This window comes from Schistocerca gregaria, chromosome 7 (genome assembly GCF_023897955.1).
Source record: "Schistocerca gregaria isolate iqSchGreg1 chromosome 7, iqSchGreg1.2, whole genome shotgun sequence".
NCBI lineage: Eukaryota > Metazoa > Arthropoda > Insecta > Orthoptera > Acrididae > Schistocerca > Schistocerca gregaria.
Window position 1 is genome coordinate 238,410,858 of NC_064926.1, and position 19,336 is coordinate 238,430,193.

Sequence of the window (19,336 nt, forward strand, 5' to 3'; positions counted from 1 at the left end):
GCTCAATATACAGATTGAATAACATCGGGGATAGACTACAGCCCTGTCTCACTCCTTTCCCAACCACTGCTTCCCTTTCATGTCCCTCGACTCTTATAACTGCCATCTGGTTTCTGTACAAATTGTAAATAGCCTTTCGCTCCCTGTATTTTACCCCTGCCACCTTCAGAATTTGAAAGAGAGTATTCCAATCAACATTGTCAAAAGCTTTCTCTAAGTCTATAAATGCTAGAAACGTAGGTTTGCCCTTCCTTAATCTAGCTTCTAAGATAAGTCGTAGGGTCAGTATTGCCTCACGTGTTCCAACATTTCTACAGAATCCAAACTGATCTTCCCCGAGGTTGGCTTCTACTAGTTTTTCCATTAGTCTGTAAAGAACTCGCGTTAGTATTTTGCAGCTGTGACTTATTAAACTGATAGTTCGGTAATTTTCACATCTGTCAACACCTGCTTTCTTTGGGATTGGAATTATTATATTCTTCTGGAAGTCTGAGGGTATTTCGCCTGTCTCATACGTCTTGCTCACCAGATGGTAGAGGACTGGCTCTCCCAAGGCCGTCAGTAGTTCCAATGGAATGTTGTCTACTCCAGGGCCCTTGTTTCGACTCAGGTCTTTCAGTGCTCTGTCCAACTCTTCATGCAGTATCGTATCTCCCATTTCATCTTCATGTACATCCTCTTCCATTTCCATAATATTGTCCTCAAGTACATCGCCCTTGTATAGACCCTCTATATACTCCTTCCACCTTTCTGCTTTCCCGTCTTTGGTTAGAACTGGGTTTCCATCTGAGCTCTTAATATTCATACAACTGGTTCTCTTTTCTCCAAAGGTCTCTTTAATTTTCCTGTAAGCAGTATCTATCTTACCCCTAGTGAGATAAGCCTCTACATCCTTACATTTGTCCTCTTGCCATCCCTGCTTAACCATTTTGCACTTCCTGTCGATGTCATTTTTGAGACGTTTGTATTCCTTTTTGCCTGCTTCATTTACTGCATTTTTATATTTTCTCCTTTCATCAATTAAATTCAATATTTCTTCTGTTGCCCAAGGATTTCTACTAGCCCTCGTCTTTTCACCTACTTGATCTTCTGCTGCCTTCACTACTTCATCCCTCAAAGCTACCCATTCTTCTTCTATTGTATTTCTTTCCCCCATTCGTGTCAATTGCTCTCTTATGCTCTCCTTGAAACTCGGTACAACCTCTGGTTCTTTTAGTTTATCCAGGTGCCATCTCCTTAAATTCCCACCTTTTTGCAGTTTCTTCAGTTTTAATCTACAGGTCATAACCAACAGATTGTGGTCAGAGTCCACATCTGCCCCTGGAAATGTCTTACAATTTAGAACCTGGTTCTTAAATCTCTGTCGTACCATTACATAATCTATCTGAAACCTGTCAGTATCTCCAGGCTTCTTCCATGTAGGCAGTCAATAAATGACATAAATTTAAAATGAAAGTGATGATAACTTTTTAAACAGATCTCTTACCTCAATAAAAGTTTGTAATTTTTATGAGTCAGAATATGTTAAAAAGTACATATTTCTCAACGAGCTTCTTAAAAAAAGGAGGTCGTCTTATATTCAAGGCTGCCTTATATACGGGTAAATACAGTATTTAAAAAAGCCTCTGTATGAGGATATATTACTACTCACCAAGTGGAGAAGAGATTCAGCAGCAAATAGCAACTAGGAAAAGTCAAACAGCACCTTAGTTTTAAGCCAAAATCCTTCATCAAAAACATAACAAACCCACAAAACTTGCATAAATACCACCATTTCCACTTCGTGTGCTGCTGTCAAGTGGGACAAGTATGGTCTCTGCTGTGGTTGATACTGGGAAGAAGGGTGCAGTAGGAGAGGGGCAACTACTGGGTTTGGGGCTACAAATGATTGTACAGCTGTTGAAACTGATGAAATGCTTGATGGGGAATAGATAGCACCAATACTTTAAGGCAATGCACAAAATGAGAGACATGTGTGTGCTGAAGAATAAAGTAAAGCAGTAGTTGGAGTGTTAAGAGTGAACCCCAAGGGATAAACAAAGTATGGTATAGGTTAATTAGAACTGGAAAATAATAACATGAGTGGCAAGCCAGTGGGATTGGAGAGGGGGATGGTTGGGAGGCAGTGTGTGTGGATGATGTGGAAACAAGAGTAGCTGGCAGGGGTTATTGGAGACTGAGGCTAGAAGAGGGTAGGGGGTGTTATAGAAATGAAGAATAAGTTCAGGGAGCACTTCTTGCCTATTTAGTTAAGGAAGGTTGGGATTAAGAAAAAGACTCTAGGTAGCCTAGTTCACTTGATTATTATGGGCCACTTTGCAATCTGTATATTTTCTAGTAGACCAAATTTTCTGAACCATATTGCTCTCCAGTATATTCCTCATTACCGACCCCCCCCCCAGCCCCCACCACCCCTGCCTCCCAAATACTCACTCCATTTCACACATCATTACGCCCAACCTACATTCCTTCATCCAGCTACTTTCCTGCTTAATGATAGCTAACTTGTTTCTTCCTTTGCTTACCGCTTTAACTCACTTTGTATCCTCAACCTTCTCCTGTCTTTCATCTTATAATTTTTGCTATGGTCCCATACATTAACTGTAATAGCATCTCACCGTACATGCTTATGCTTTCCACACTTGTGTGATCTTTTCCAGCCATATACTCTGCTGCTCCTACTCTTTATCCATCTACATCTACACCTGCATGTATTCTGTGCAAGCCACCTTGCTATGTGGGGTGGAGGTTTCTTTGTGTACCACTGTTACTCCCCCTCTTTCCTGTTCAGTTGCAAATAGTTCATGGAAAGAACAATTGCCAGTAAGCCTCCTTGTGGGCTCCAATCTCTCTAATTTTACCTTAATGGGCTTTTCACAAGGTATATGTTGGAGGAAGAAATACATTTGTTGACTCTTCTAGGAACGTACACTCTCAGAACTTTTACAATAAATCACTGTCATGCTAGAATGCCTCTCTTGCAGTGTCTGCAACTGGAGTTGGTTGATCATCTCTGTAATGCTTTTGTGCTTACTAAATGAACCTGTAAAGAAATGTTTCACTTATCTTTGGACCTGCTCTGTTTCTTCTCAGTCCTATCAGGTATGTATCCCATACTGATGAGCAGTATTCAAGCATTGGTTGAACGATAGTTTCTAAGCTACTTCCTTTGTTGATGGCCTAAATTTCCTGAAGAATCTTCCAATGAATCTGAGTGCGGCATCTGCCTCACACACATAACTTTATGTGACTGTTCCATTGCAAATTCTTTCATAAGCATCCTAATAGGTACCTTATGGAAGTAACTGTTCTGCAATTGTGTAACTGTACAATGAAAGGTCTTTCTGTCTGTGTATTTCTAGTACATTACATTTGTTTATGCTGAGGGTCAGTTGTCACTCCCTACACATAATGTCAACCCTCGGCAGGTCTCCTGTATTATGCTACAATTTTCTTCCATCCACAAGTTCTTCCAAACCACTTTGTGCCCAAATCAGGCTGCAGCACTGCGAAGATTAGCAGCAATATTCACAGAGCTCAGTGTGTTTGTTAGCGGTCTGAGACAGGACTTTGTCTGAAATCTCACCAGCTTATGTGTCAGTCCACTACTTAATGCCACCCCTGGTGAGTAGTGGTCTACACCCTTATCAAAAGTTAAAGAATCAGGAAAAGTGGTAGATCGAAGTGACCTCGAAGACTTCTTTTAAAGTGGAATAATCCTGTTTGTGCAGGGAAGGTGTACTCCTTATTCTGAATAAGACATGATTCAGAGGTAACTAAAAGCATTCATTAGACCCATGCTATCTATCACGTTTCTATTTCACAGTAAGCAGCATTTAGTGGCAACATCTTCAATAGAAATATGCAGTGTGAATCCTGTTTTGCAGGGTGGAATTACTTGGCACACACATTAATCAAACAATGGAAACTCCAGGTAGGAATATCAACTTTGTAGGAAAAGATAAATTGCTACTTTCCATAAAGAAGACACATCAAGTTGCAGACAGGTAACTAAAAGACAGTTACATATAGCTTTTAACCACAGCCTTTGTCAGAAGAAAGAAAGAAAGAGAGAGAGAGAGAGAGAGACACGCGAGCGCGCGCACACACACACACACACACACACACACACACACACACACACACACACACACAAAAGATAGCACAAGTCATGCACACACAACTGGCAACTCCAGCATGTCAGGCCAGAATGCTGGCATTCCAGCCTGAGATGCTGGAGTTGACGGTCATGTGTGCGTGAGGTGTATTAGGCACACAGATTGGCATTTCAGGCTTTTGTTCACTGTTCAGCGAAACAGGACATGTCTGTTTTAGGCCATTACTAGGTCAATAAATGAGATTGTACCCCCAATGATGATAAATATGTTGTAGCATTAAGTGTGTAATGAAATCCAATGGTGTGTACAAGATATTAGTCTTCAGTGATTTCCTCAGGAGTTATAGCTTTCCAACAAACTGTCTTTAAGAAGTTCAGAGCAGTTGATTTGTAGCCTACAAATCTGGCAGTTCGTATTCTGCTCATGGTATTGAACACTGGTGCTCTTTTCTTTGGATTCAACAACGAGACAATACCAGGGATGATATGTGCTCTTCACACAGGAACTATACTTCAGTTTTTAGCTGTCTGAAGGCAAAGTTTGCCATCAGTGCAGTCATAGGATCATTTTAGAGTAATACCAGCTTGTTGGAAATGGGTTCATGGAGTGGCAGATGTCATGTTGGATGGTCATACTGAGCTTTACATCTTAGTTGGACATCAGAGAAATACAATAAATGCTAAGAAGTACAGAGGTAAGGCACAGCAATGGTATGAGCGACTTTTCAGACAGTACAATAGTTGGTTCAGTCCTACATTTCCTACTCAATAATGCCCATCTGTGTTGAGATCATCTGGTAGGTGAAGTTAGTTTCTGGAGGTGAAGATATCCTCCACATGGACTGGTTATTGAGATATCGGAATCCATTAGAGCTTGTTTGGGAGAAACTAGCACAATGAATTTAAGTACAACAGCTGCCACCAAGTACTCTTTCAGACCGCTGCACAGCTCTTTTTCAAAAACGAGATTGTTTGATAGAGCACTTGAACCACCTTCAATAGAAATGCCATGTCACAACGAAGGTATATGGCAGCTAGGTGTTACCATATTCCCATTATTACTTGCCTGCTGTTATAGAAGACATTTTCTGGTTTTTAAAAGTGTATCTTCAGTTTCAAAACTTTTATGATGACTTGTTTGAGATTGTGATTAAGCTCTATTCCATTCCATGAACCTTCTGATATACTGTTTAGGAAATAATCTATATAATCTATCATTTTTGGACTGTGCTTAACATTCAGATATTAGTATACTTACTTATATTCTTTACTGGATTTAAAACTTGCTCAAATTGGCACATGTATAATTTGGAAATCTGCCCAAACTGTACAAGTATTTCAGTCCTGACGCATTCATTGCATTTTCATATGCTGTTTTTTTGTATAATGCAGAACATGCCTAATGCGGAAATGGAAAGCAAATCTTAGAACATACTTAATAGTTCATTGTATAATGCAGAAAAGAGTCTATACAATACTACGGTATTACAGTTCATCAGTTATTCATAACTCGACAAGTCCGCAACTCGTGGTCTAGGGGCTAGTGTCGCTGCCTCTGGATCACGGAGTCCTGAGTTCGATTCCCGCCTGGGTTGGGTATTTTCTCTGCCCGGGGACTGGGCATTTATGTTGTTCTCATCATTTCATAATCATCATCATCATCATCATTTGTGAGAGTGACTACATTGGATTTTGGAAAGAAAATTGACTGTGTAAAAATTGGGACTTTGTACAGGCTCTGCTGACCACGCAGTTGAGCGCCCCACAAACCAAACATCATCATGACTCTACAAAACCAAGAAAAGAGGCTGCTGGTGTAGACCTAAAACAGCGCCAGTCTGTGCAACAACAAATAAGTTACACTAAGTGTCAGTACAGTTCATCAAAAGAAACGGTTCGTTCATCAGCCCTCTGTTTGTTGGCTTTCTTGTTTTCCTCATTATTGACGCATGCCAGCACATAATGTAACATTGTTGCGCATCTACCAACACTCTGCTGCAATGTGCACAGTGAAAGAGTTGGGTATTGTTCCATTGTATAATGGTTTTACTTGGCAAGGTCATTATTTTCTGCCAGTTTTAGTTGTCTAATAGCACTTTAAGAGATACGGTAACATGATATCGAACAAATGGTATTTGCTGTTCACACTTGAGAAAAATATTAATGGAATCAAGATGAGTGAGAAAGACAAACTCCCTGTGTGCAAAATTATGTTGTGTTTCAAGTGCAGTAAAACACAAATTTATAAGACTTTAGGAAACAAGGATAAGATTCAGGATGAATGGATGAAAGGGAATGGGCAGATGAAAAGAAAGGTGAAGAAGAGCGGAAACGAAGAAATTAACGAAATAATGGGGGAATGGTTCGTATATGCGAAGGCAAAAAACTTAACTTTATGTGGACCCTTGTTTGCAGAGTGAGTCCCTGAAAGTCACTAAAGAGCTTGGAATTATGGAATTTAAGGCATCCACAGGATGTCTGGACAGTTTCAAAGCTAGGCACAACAACGTGTGAAATGCAGGATGTGCAGGAAAGTGTAGCAACAGGATGGAAGACAATAATGTGCATCTGAATTGTGAATTATGACCCAAAAGATGTGTTTAATGCCAATGAAATGGGACTGCTTTATCATGCGCTGCCTCAAAATCACTATCAGTTCGAGGTGAAAAGTGCCCCGGGTGGAGGAGTGTCCAAGGAAAGACTCACTGTAATACTGTGAGGGAACATGTTGGATGAAATGGACAAGCCCCTAGTGATTGGAAAGGTGGAAAAACTGCATTGTTTCAAAAATATAGATGTCAGTAAGCTTCTCGTCACATGACGAAGCAATATAAAGGTGCTGATGGTGAGTAGTGTCATGGAAGAATGGCTGGGCTCTTTCAATGCCAAAATGAAAAAAGGAAGTCGCCAAGTTCTCCTTTTCCTAGACAATGCAACCTGCCACCTGAAAGTAATGTTATGAAATGTGAAATTGACTTTGTTCCCTCCAGGTTCTACCAGTCTCACACAACCCATGGACCAGGGGGTTATTTACATATTCAAGTGTCGTTATAGGTGATTACCGATGCAATCTCTTACTCTTAGTGTTGAAGAAGCCGAAAGTGCATTTTCTCTTGCATGGTCAGTTTCTGTCATGGATGCAGTAAGTTGGATTGGTTTGGCAGTAAAGGAAATAAAACCTGAAACTGTCACCAAGTGCTTCAACAACGTGGGGTTTGGGGGTGAGAAACAAGATGCTTTGGTAGCCATCAAAGTTCAAGAAAATGTTGCAGCAATTGCTGAATTAATGGAAATACGAATCATTTCATGTAGTGCAGATGAAGTGATGACTTTTTGTAATTCACTCCACTTTCACTTCATCTACAGATTTAATAGAAATCCACAACACAGAGGATGATGAAGAAGAAACAAAGGAAGAAGAAGAGGATCAAAATGATTTCCCTAGAAAAATTAATAAGCCTGAAGAAGCCATTGCATGCGTAAAATGATGCAATGCCATTTGCAGCACACAAAAATTCTCTCAACTTGTTGTAACTATTATATGGTGCAAAAATTTTTATAGAAAAAACAATTTTGAATAGGAAATTCCCTCGTTGATATGTGGCAAAAAGTGAAATGTAAAGCAAATAAATATGGGAATAATATGTATGTACATACAATAATAAATGAATTTACAGTTTGAGTAAAAACGTAGAAATGCCATGTTGTTTATCAATTAGTGTAATAGTCCAGTGTTCTATTCTCCAGTATACAGTAATTGAAAATCTACTGTGCTGGAGTGAAGCTATGTAAATACAGTATATGCATAATCAAAAATTTGAACTGTTCTTTTGTGCATGATATCTGACAAATTTTAGGCTGCCCAGTTTGGAAAATTATTTTAGTTCCAGGCGATTCTGTTTCTAGTTTTAATTGCCTATAGCACTGCTTTCAGTGCCTTGATCTCTTTGGTAAGTTAAACAATGGAAATTATTATTTACACTTCATCAACAACAAACATTTTAGGATGCTAGTAAATTATGTCTTGCTACAATATGCCAATCATTTGTAATATTATGGTTATTGCTGTGTTAATTCTTATAAAATATGTTTGGTTGTTAATATTTAAAATGCCATGTTTCAGCATCTCCTCTTCCATCTCCTATGCGTTCTCCTGCACGGTCTGCTGTACCAAAAATGCCGTGCTGCACTGCACTGTACGATTTTGAGCCAGAGAACCCAGGAGAGCTAGGTTTTAAGGTAAATTAATGCCATTAGTCTCTGTGTCTGTATGTTTAAGATGCATTTGATGGAGCACTTTGAATTTGTTGCTGAACATGTGAGGATCACACACTAAACATTCTATTCTTTTGCAAATACTATCATATAAATTGTTATTATCATGAAACTGGTTTCTTGAAGCCTTGGGGGGGGGGGGGGGGGGGGGGCATTTCAGTCTGGAAGGCGAAGAATTTGGGACTTCATTTCAAAAGTCTGTTCACCTAAGAGTCAAGGTCGGTGAAGTCTAGTCTCGACATTGTCATGTGTGATCTTGCAACATTGTGTTCTCATGTGAAAGTCTCCAAACCACACTCAGTTGATAGTGTTTGTAGTTGCTAGTGGAGGCACCCAATCTGAGTTTGCAAAAGAGAACCTATAAGGGCAATAGTGATTGAAGCTGTTTATTCAGAAATTTATTAAAGTAAAACTAATTTATGCTTGGGACTCTGGAGGGCTCATTTAAATGTGGCAGATTGAAGCTGTACAAATATTTTGAAAATTTTCGTTATTGATGCAGCGTGAAGTGTAGCTTATTGTAAAATATAAAAGTCCAGGAAACTTAATACAGGACACCAAAATGGAAATATGTATTTCAGTGTGTGAAACTGAGTGATGGTCACACTGATGTTCTCTGTAACAGGTAAGGTTACACAGCCACTTTTTCAGTCTTGAGCTTAGTAAACTCTCCATCTTTTTAATCTCTCTCTCTCTCTCTCTCTCTCTCTTTCTTTCTCAATTTTTAATTGCAAATGTGGTTCAGTTTGCTAAATCATATTAAATTTATATTAAATTTATGGTCACTCTCAGTATGTAAATATGATGTTAATAGCTCAAGGACATCAGTGTGAAAGTATATTGGAGCGCCATCCTGTTGAGAAATGACATCATCGCTGGCGTCTTCCAATTGCAGGAATAGTAATAGCAGAAACATGTCCAGGTTAGGAAGCACACAGATTGTTGCCTCTGGAAAGGAGGGTTCACACGCTTTTTGCCTTGACAAATCACAACATATAATAACCTTTGCAGATCCACAGACATGTTCAGTTCTCTGTGGGGATTCTGTGCTCCCTATATCCACATGTTATTCTAATTTACTGCACAGTTCAGGTGAAAGGTAACCTCATCACTGAAAATCGCCCTGCAGGTAAAATTGTCGTTCATTTCTGCAAACATTTATTGTCATGTGAAATGGCTTCAACATGGTTCCGTTTTCAGGCATTATTCAAGCATTCTCCAAACAATTGGTTGCAGAATTCCTAGCGTACGATTTGAATGAGATAATACTGAATGAGGAATATTTCCCTGATCCGTTCAACTTCTCCCCAGATGTTGATGCCCACTCACTCCTTCTGCTATTACAAAGACATCCTGTTTCCTTAAACAGCTGTACCCACAAATAACTGGATTGTATGGCATGTGGAGCTTTTTGGAATGTGGTCCTGAATTTCTCACACACTATGGTTGCAGGCTGTGTCTTGCACAGAACTTCATCACACAGAATGCCTTCTCCACCAGTCTGACAGCCATGTTGCTGGAGATCATTGTAACAAACATTTTTTTCAGTCACTGAACAATTCTGGACATGGCATTAAAATCCAATAACATGAGTCTAAAAGAAAGCAGTTGAGGATTTTTTTTTATTATTTTTTTATTGTGAAATGTTACTCTTGAAGCATTGTCAGTAGTCAGCAAGCTTATTGACAGCCCAATAATCATAGCATCTATCTTTGTCTCCTACATATCTTTGTGAAAGTACTCATTTTGCTCCTCACAGTAATCCTCATAGTTTTCAGAAAAGTAAGTGTAATGCAAGTTGAAGAAGTAGACCTTTTAGGCATTATTTTAAACAAACAAGACAGTGTAACAATATCTATTTTAAGCACATGTCTGTGATTATGATCATTCCTCATAATTTTGCCTTTGTCAATGAATTTCAAAACTTAAATTGTTTACAAAATTACTTTTTAGGAGCTGTTGGAGGCTTGAACAGCTAGTAGTCTACATGTGTTATTAATGGTGATAAGTCTGTTATTAAATCTATTGTTAGAATTAAAAAGAAATATCCACTTTTAGTTGTGAATGAAATAAATTTCTGTTTTGTGTAAGTACTATATATATATTTCTTCCATGAAAGTTTTGTGTATTACTGAAATGTATGTTCTTATCTTTTTCACTTTATTCTTTATAGTTTTGAATGGGAACTTCGAGCTGTAGAAATGTTATTTTTTAAAGCTATGTTTTTACAGATCTGCTAACAGTTATTTTGTGTATTTCACTTTCAGGAAGGAGAAACAATAACACTAACAAACAAAATTGATGAGAACTGGTATGAAGGCACCGTCAATGGCCGAACTGGATATTTCCCTGTAACTTACGTACAGGTTATTGTCCCTCTGCCGTGAACTGTCTCTTGTATTAAACTACAATTTGCAGCTGTTACTACTGTTCTCATATTGACATGTGTGTTGTTTCCATCCAGATACTTGGTAATTGTTAGTAAGCTCTTCAGTTATACAATTTTATGAACGATACTGCATGCTGATTCATAAAACCAATTTATTTGGATTGAAATGTTCCAAGGAATAAGCAGATTTTTTTATGTGAAATCAGAAAATAATACTCTTACCTAAGACTGTTGGAAACTGTCATGTATTATGTACTTTCACTATTTGATTGCTCTGTTGGTGTTTTGTTAATTACGAAATTGTTTGTGAAGGCTGTACCCACTTTGAGTAATTTACTTGATTGCTAGGTGGGGTGCGGCCATTAACAGAGCTAATACCCAGTATTGGTTCTGTCAGTCTGATTAAGAGTCTGTTGATTCATGACTGCATTCGAACAGTGCAGGGACAATAATTATTGCTGAAAGTTCTTGTCAATGTTGATTCTCTTGTAGAATATGAATTAAGCACTAATGTTATTACTTGTACTCTATCTTCGCTGTCTAAAACCTGATAAATATGAGCAATTTAGGAAAAGTAGTTCTTTTATTTCTTGGAGCATTCAGGATTAAGAAGTAATTTTTGAAAAAGTACTTCTTTGTTTATAACCCTTGTACAAGTATTTTCTCATAGTCATTTCTTTTTCAAAAAGGAAAAGAAACATGGTTGTTACAGAGGTAATATTACACCATACTTCATGAAATCATTTCATAATGGGAAGAGAGAAGGGTTGTAGATAGTCCTTGCAGCAATGAAAACAAAAAATATTTATGAGATTTGTGTTATTAATCTCATACATCTGCTAGTTTTAAAGGATGCATTCCAACACAAAACATGGTCAAACTCATTGTCATGTGATTTAATTTCGTTTAGTACAATGCTCACTTAAGTGTGAGTACAATAATATTAGTATGCATGACACACACATGAATTGAGGTACACAGATTATTATGTAACTTCTGATATGACTGTTACATCTGTATTGTTTTGTGTTTGTATTACAAGTAGTTAATACACATACCATTTCACGGCAATTTCTCATGGAACACATTAAAAATGAAAAAGTGTGCATTTCCTTAAGTAATGTGTAAGTAAAAACTGCTGAATAAATAAAAACAAAAAATAAATATAATGAATTTAGAGATGGACTATAAATATAAAAATATATGTAGGAGCATGCTGCATCATGTAAATGATATATTGTTATTCTTAAAATGATGTCTAGTATTCTGTACTTTTAACATAGTACTTAAACAGGATATTTAAAAAATACTACAAATTTTGTTCAGCTTTCAACAAGGTTTGTGATAGTGGAGAAAAATAGTGTGGTAGAAACTGTATCAGCTGTCCCTTTTACATTGCATATTGATGCATTCACAAAATAATTAAAACTTTTTGTTCATATTATATGAATCATTTCTCCTTTCCTTCTTAGATAATACTATTATTATTATTTGGTGAGAACTTCTAGTAGAACAATAAACCTTCAAATGAAGGTAATGTGCCACTCATTTAGCAGATGAGTTTATTGGTGAAAAATAAAATATTCATTCTTTTCTCATTGCATGCATTTATGGAAACAGCAACTTAATTCCTTCCTGGTACTTCATTTGCTAAATGAATGGCTCAGCTTTTATTGGATGCTGTCAGTCTTTTGAAGGGGCCTTCTGCAGGCATGGTAAACTTAATGATTGTTCTTAAACAGTAGAAAATTGGAAAAAAGTTGAATAAAACAAAGCTACAGAGGAAAGAAAATACTTCAGTACTCCTTGAGCATGAAAGCAGAGTTTAAGAAGCCTCATATGGGAAACTTGGTCCAGGCATTCCAGCATCATCTGTGATATTGACCTATTCAAATATAGATGATTCTTAAGATTCATTAGATGTTCATATTGTCTCAGAGGGGTATTTCAAATGTTCAGATTCATTTAAAAGAACAGTAAGTAATCAAAATGTTAATATTGCCTTCATACTGCTTCTTTATTATTTTCATTTTAAATTTTTTAATTTATTTTCTCTATCTAGGAAATTGCACTCATGATCTGTAGTTAGTACAAAATTTGACTGTGGAATCTAGTCAGTCATGAAAGCATCACAAATGTATGAGGGATTGCTAACATTAATTGCTTTCACAATTAACATTTTTTAATGATTTTAGTGATGGATGATATTCATACCCCTTTCTAGTCATCTGTTGTGGTTTAAAATCAGAATAATAAACTATAATGCTTGAAACCAACAAGTTTCTAGTTTTTTTTTCCGGAATTTTAAACGTAGATTGGTGGCCATGTTAAGACAGCATTAAAAATCACTATAAATGCTTTCTTTTTAAATAATCAGTGAACAATGTGATTGATCATGCGTTATGTGAATGCAATTCTATTTTTGTACATGCCAAAGTATATTTTGAAAAGTTTAAGGCCCAAAGATAAGTTTTTCCTGCAACTGAACATTGAAGAAAAAATGTTGGATTGTAAGCTCTCAGATAGGCAGCACATTGGTAATATGGTCTTTCAATGTAAATTTTAATTGCAGTCTTTTTATAAAATAATTTTTTTTCAAAATTTCAATTCAGATCACAAGGTGGATGGAATTTCAGAAAGTATCCCGGTGGATTATTAATGATGTGGATAATTTTCTGCAGTAATCATAGGGAAGGTTGATTAGTTTTATTATCTTATTGTGCCACAAACATAGTGAAACTGAATTTGTTATGTATGTGTAGTGTACAACCTATATTTGATTGTCTATAGACTGCTTAATCTATTAAGAAGTGATATTTATGTTTAACACATTGGTTGAAGTCTATGTCACCTGCATTTAAAAGTTTGAAGTGTGCTACATAATAATGATATGCAACATTACTCAGTTGATTGAGGTTACACTGTGCAGATTAAAATAACTTCTTAATTGTTTGTTTTGCAGTGCAACACATCTAGTAACAATGAGTGATTTCTTTATATAGGAAAATGTCCACAAGAGAGAATTTTTCCCACTTCATTCATACATTGAACTTAAAGGGAAACAGTAACATTATCTAACTTAAAAAAAGGATTTAAGGTTTTGTTTAAGAACAACTGGGCTGGAACTTATTTCTTATTTGTGCTCTTTTGACTAAGTACCTTATCCAAGAACAGTTTTCAAATTCAAATTGGAAGCAATAACTCAGTATTGTTGTTAACTTTCTGTTCTTTCATTTCTTAATTTACACTAAGCCTCCTAAGAAATTCTCTGCCTGTGCCTATGCCTGTGCTGCAGTAGTATACATTGCCTAAAGAACCAGGAAAATGAAAGATGATTAGAATATCAAACCTTCCAAAGCAATGTATTTTCAAATCTTACTTATTTTGAACTCTGAATGGAGATATGTTGCTTCTAAAATACTTCAGTATTGTGGCAAGATATATGCTTGTTTCCTGTTGGAATTTTTTTTCATTGTTGTGTGTTGTAATTCAATAGTTATTGAGAAATGTTTTGAAATTCTTAGTCTTTCCTCCTACTTTCTCTAACATAGTTGAATAACTTGTGGGTGGCATCATTTAATGAAATGTTCGGAACACAAACCATCACTTGATAGGGATGTCATTGTATGCATGTGAGTCCACTGAAAAGAGCCAAGTAGTTATATGCTCCTGTACTTCGGGATATGCTGAAGAAATGGATTGCACTTGTGTTCTAGACTTGTGTATCTTGACAATATTGGGGAGAGCAGACAATATATTTTGAGAAAACCCTGTTCTTGATATTGTGAAGGCCATTATTTTTCATGTATAAATACATACAGTAATATTTTTTATCAGTGTTGTTTCATCTAGTGCTTTAGCATATGTCCTCTTGTAGCAAACAATTTGATAAAATATTAGATTATTAGATGCAATACTGCACAATTTCATAAATACAACTGTTAATTTAAATCCATAATTGAGAATTTAGAAACTGTAGTATATCAGTGTTTCTGTACAAATATTTACTGAACTGTAATCAGAAGAGATGATAAATTAGATGTAGAATTATAACAGAAAAATGGAACCATGTTGTTCAGTGTACATTATGTCACATAAACTCATATGGAAGGCAGCTGTAAAGCTCCCCACCAGTTAAGTTTTAAGCAAACAGATATTATTGTAATAGAACTGATCAATGAACTGAAAATGTAATGTGGATAGAGAATATTTACTCACCAAGCAGCATTATGTAAAACTATGGAGAAAGATATAAAATATCTAGCTTTTAAACCAATGACTGCTGCTTTTAGTATAAGAGAGGAATGTGTTGAATGAAAAAAGACTGGTAAGGCTTAAGAACACTGGAAAAGTCACCCAGAACCTTGAGTCAAGGAAGACTTACAGTACATTTCCATTTCTTACCATTTGGTGAGGAAATTTGCCCTATCCATATTATCGATATTGCTTTAAGGAACTTTGTTATAAGTACACATTTAATTGCCTAGTTTCAGTATGCAGTTTGTCCTTATGGTTGACATTTCTCTTACAAAGAAATAAATAATCTTGTAGTCATATTTGTTTACACTTGATTACATCAGTAAAGAAAAGCTTCTCAGTGAGCATCTTAAAACATTTACATAAGTGCAACTGTGTGTGTTCTCTAATGGCTCATAGTATTCTTATAGTAGCTATCCTGTCAGAGACAGTTCATTTCCTGAATACATTCTTCCTATCTCACAGAAAGATAATGACGTAAGCAATAAGTGTTCTTGAGATTTCATATGTTAAACTTACTCTGTGAATCATCTCCTTATGAAATTCTTGTTGTTTGTCTGTACTGATGGATGTTCAAATAATGTATACCACTGATGACTATATGTTTCAGCAATTATCATGCTAGAGGACTGTGTAAAGTCCTTGCATTTTCTTGCAGTATAGCAGCTTATGAATCTAGCTATTTTTGAGTGTTGAACATTTTGGAGTGTGTGTTTGTGTATGTTAATGAAAGTACACGACTGAGTTGTGAGAGATTGTGTTTGTCTGATGTTCAATGTTTAAAGAATTTGTATCCCATATTGGCATATGAAATATTATGCATTTATGTTGATATGTTTTGGGAGTTGTCTACTGTAAACATTCCATGTATATCTGTGGCATGTTAAAGAACTTCAGATGTACTGTGAAACATAATATTCAAGACTCAACTATAATCTTTTCTGAGTGTTGGTATATGGCATCTTTTTACTTACATATATAATTTTTCTGTGATTAAAATTCGTTGTTCCAGCAAATTTTATAAACATGTGGATGAAAACACAAAATTATGAGTTTGTGATCACTTGCATGCCATTGCTTTCATTTTGGTTTCGTGACCCTTTACTGAGGGTAATATAAAATAGGTTGCACAAGTTAGATTTGTGTGCTATGTAAGTATACATGAAATTATTCACTATATGGACTGTTATTGAAGTTGAGATGTAAATGTTACAAGTATTGTATTGTGTTTCTCTTGATACAGCTTTCTGGTTTTGAAGTGCATATCAGTCAAATGTGTCTGACATTCAGTCCTTTCAAATTCAGCAACAGTATTAAAAAGAAACAAATTATTATAAATATGGAACATGCAAGTGTTACAGAAATATATCATTGTTGACCCATTTTCAAATATTTAGAATGTGATGTTCTTGCTGAAATTTAAGATTGATAATTATTTATTTTTTTCTAAATATGCATATACACTACATAGTTATAATAGCAGTTCATTGTTACAGTGATGAAACTGACACTAGCAATGTTGCAAAATTTTTTTACATAGTTATAAAGTACATTTGTCACAAATTAAAATTTACTTTACAGTGAAAAACTAAATGAGTGCTGCTGTGCTAGTACCACATAAGGTACCATTTGAAATTACACTTGACATCCATTGCTATTATTGATTTAGTTTTGACACGACCAATTACTTAATTGTGTTGTTACTTATAATACTGAGTTATTGTGCCATCTTATGTATTGGTATGAATGTATATAATTTTTGTATACAGAAAATGTCAGTACGAAATATTTTAAGTGTGATGGTTAAAGTGTGGTCTGTATAACATGATGAAATTTGAAATGTAAGAATAATGTATATCTGTATCTGTGTGTTTGTTTTACCTCTAATTAATATGCATCATGTATTGCTGAACATCTACCTATCCCCTCAGCTACTTGTATGTATTGGAAAGCATTGTAAGTGTGTGAAATGAAAGAAAACTAGAACAAATACAAAATCTGAGATGAGAACAAATGACTGTGGTTTTTTTTTTGTCCAGTAAGTTGCCTTCTGTACAGCTATGTACTTGTAACATAATACACATTATGTATACAATCTAAATAATATATATGTACAATATCTTACATAGTAAATACACACAATAACTTGTACAGCATACACATAATGATACATAATGCACAATAATTTACAATACATAATCATTTACAATACATAGCTTTACAAGTCTGTAATGATTTACAATACCAGAGTTTAACAAGTAATTTTTTTTGAAGTAATGTCGCTGATTGTGTAAGGGGCATTCAAAAACAAATGAGCCGGAGGCATAATTACAGAAACCAGCACCAGTATGTTAGAAGTATTGACCCTGGCTGTTGAGACACTTGTCCCACTGTGACACAAGGTGGTGAATGGCTGTCCCATAAAATTCCCAGGGCTGTGATGTTAACCAGTTCCACATGTACAGCTGGATGTCATCATCCGAGGTGAATCATTTCCCCCTCACAGCCTTTTTAAGGGGACCAAAAATGGGATAATCACAAGGAGAGAGGTCTGGACTGTATATAGGGTGGCAAAAAACCTCTCTTTTGAATTTCTGCAGGAGTGCCGCGACTGTGTTGGCCGTATGAGGCTTTGCATTGTCGTGGAGCAGAATGAGCCCATGGATGAGATTGCCAGGTTGTTTTGATTTGATCGCTTGGTGAAGAGTGGTCAAGGTTTGCGAGTAATGTTGGGCATTCACTGTTTACCCGAGCTGCAGGAAGTGAATCAGAAGGGGGCCATCTTGGCTCTTCTGTCGAAGTCTCCATCTCACTGTTGGCAATGTGACTGGCAGCGTTGGACAATTGATGCATGCTGCTATTAGTTCTGTATAGTTATGTGATGTGCACGTGTGCTCTGTAGCGACAGGCTGTGAACTTCCACTCAGTGGAACCACACCTCATTACCCAGGCCACAATATTACCCTCCTGCCATCGGTTTGCGCATTCCAGACTCCGGCTCATTTCTTTTTGAATGCCCCTTATACATGAGTGATTCTCATTTTGATTTACTTTCTAATGCTAGTTTCTCATACTGTGCTTTATGTATTATTATTTCTCACTGTCTGATGTACTCAGCCACACTATAGAATTCCTCTTCTATTAGAAATTCTTTTTGGGGTGGCAGCGAAATTCTTTTCAGTTTTGAAGTTTTGTAATTATCTTGGTAATGTTTATACCAACTTGATTCTGTAGTACTGACCTTGTGTTACAGAGATGAATATTCTCATTGCTCTCCAGTTTTGAGGGATCTCATAATGTACTCACAGTGGTAAATATTACATATCAAAGAACTCTTCTTGTATGAACATCTTGAGATCTGACATTTGAATAAGTGACATTTTTGACATTTCAATGGATACTTCTATTCTGTAATGCCATCATACTATACATTCTTATGGTACACTCTTTTACTTTGTGGTGCATCGCACTTCTCCAAACTGGGATGTGGAATGGTGGAACAAACATAAAGCTCATGCAGGCACTGCAGCTCGTGGTAATACAGCAATTGTGTCCCACCTTGAAGAAGCATCCATCTGCATCACCTTCCATGCAAATGAATAAGAAAAAAGATCTCTGAATGGATTCCTGTTTGTAACCACTAAACTATAATACAGTGTAACAATTGTGACCATCATTTGTTGGCTAGGAAGATGTTGGGTTACACATGGGATGTGGAATGCTGGAGTGATATGTGACACCACAGCATCTGGCATGTTAAAAACCTTGTCAGCCAGCACCTGTCTCTCACCTTCAGTATTACTCAAGGTGTCTCCTGAATATCTCTGATAGCAAAAGCATTGTGATTCTTGACTGTTTACTGTTGAATTGGATAGTCCAACAATTTTTCAGTGTAGGGTAAGGCCATCACTGATACTTTGTAAGACTGTTCAGCTGAATACTTTCAGCCATTGTCAAGACAAGTAGATATCAATTTCTGAACAAAAAATTCATGCCTATACATTCCTTCAGATTGCAAGGGCATGTGACACAAAGATAATATTAGGAAATTCGAGGCACATGTTTCATGTACAACACAGTCAGTACAACAAAGTCAGAGTACAATACTTGAATGTCCTGGGTGGAATAAAAGTAAGGGAAGAAGTAATGGTAAGCACACCCTGTGTAGTTGATGTGCTGAGTGATGGATAGGCACATAAACGAGACTGAATATTGCTGAGCTTTCAAACAGGTCAAAAAAAGGAAACACACAAGCCACACACACATATTATATTGACCTGGAACTGCAATCTGACAGA

The 19,336-nt window shown here is 36.4% G+C and overlaps 1 protein-coding gene across 30 annotated transcripts in view; it reads left to right on the top strand.

Moving 5' to 3' along the window:
- LOC126281877 (endophilin-A) overlaps window positions 1–17,052 on the top strand; it is a 720,509-nt gene extending 703,457 nt beyond the window's left edge. For all 30 annotated transcript variants that reach the window (XM_049981167.1, XM_049981169.1, XM_049981172.1 and 27 more), the window contains 2 exons: window positions 8,241–8,356; window positions 10,660–17,052. In XM_049981167.1, coding sequence (XP_049837124.1) covers window positions 8,241–8,356; window positions 10,660–10,779 — 236 coding nt within the window. In that variant the 3' untranslated portion in view covers window positions 10,780–17,052. The remainder of the gene's footprint in view (window positions 1–8,240; window positions 8,357–10,659) is intronic.
- Window positions 17,053–19,336: the final 2,284 nt, after the last annotated feature.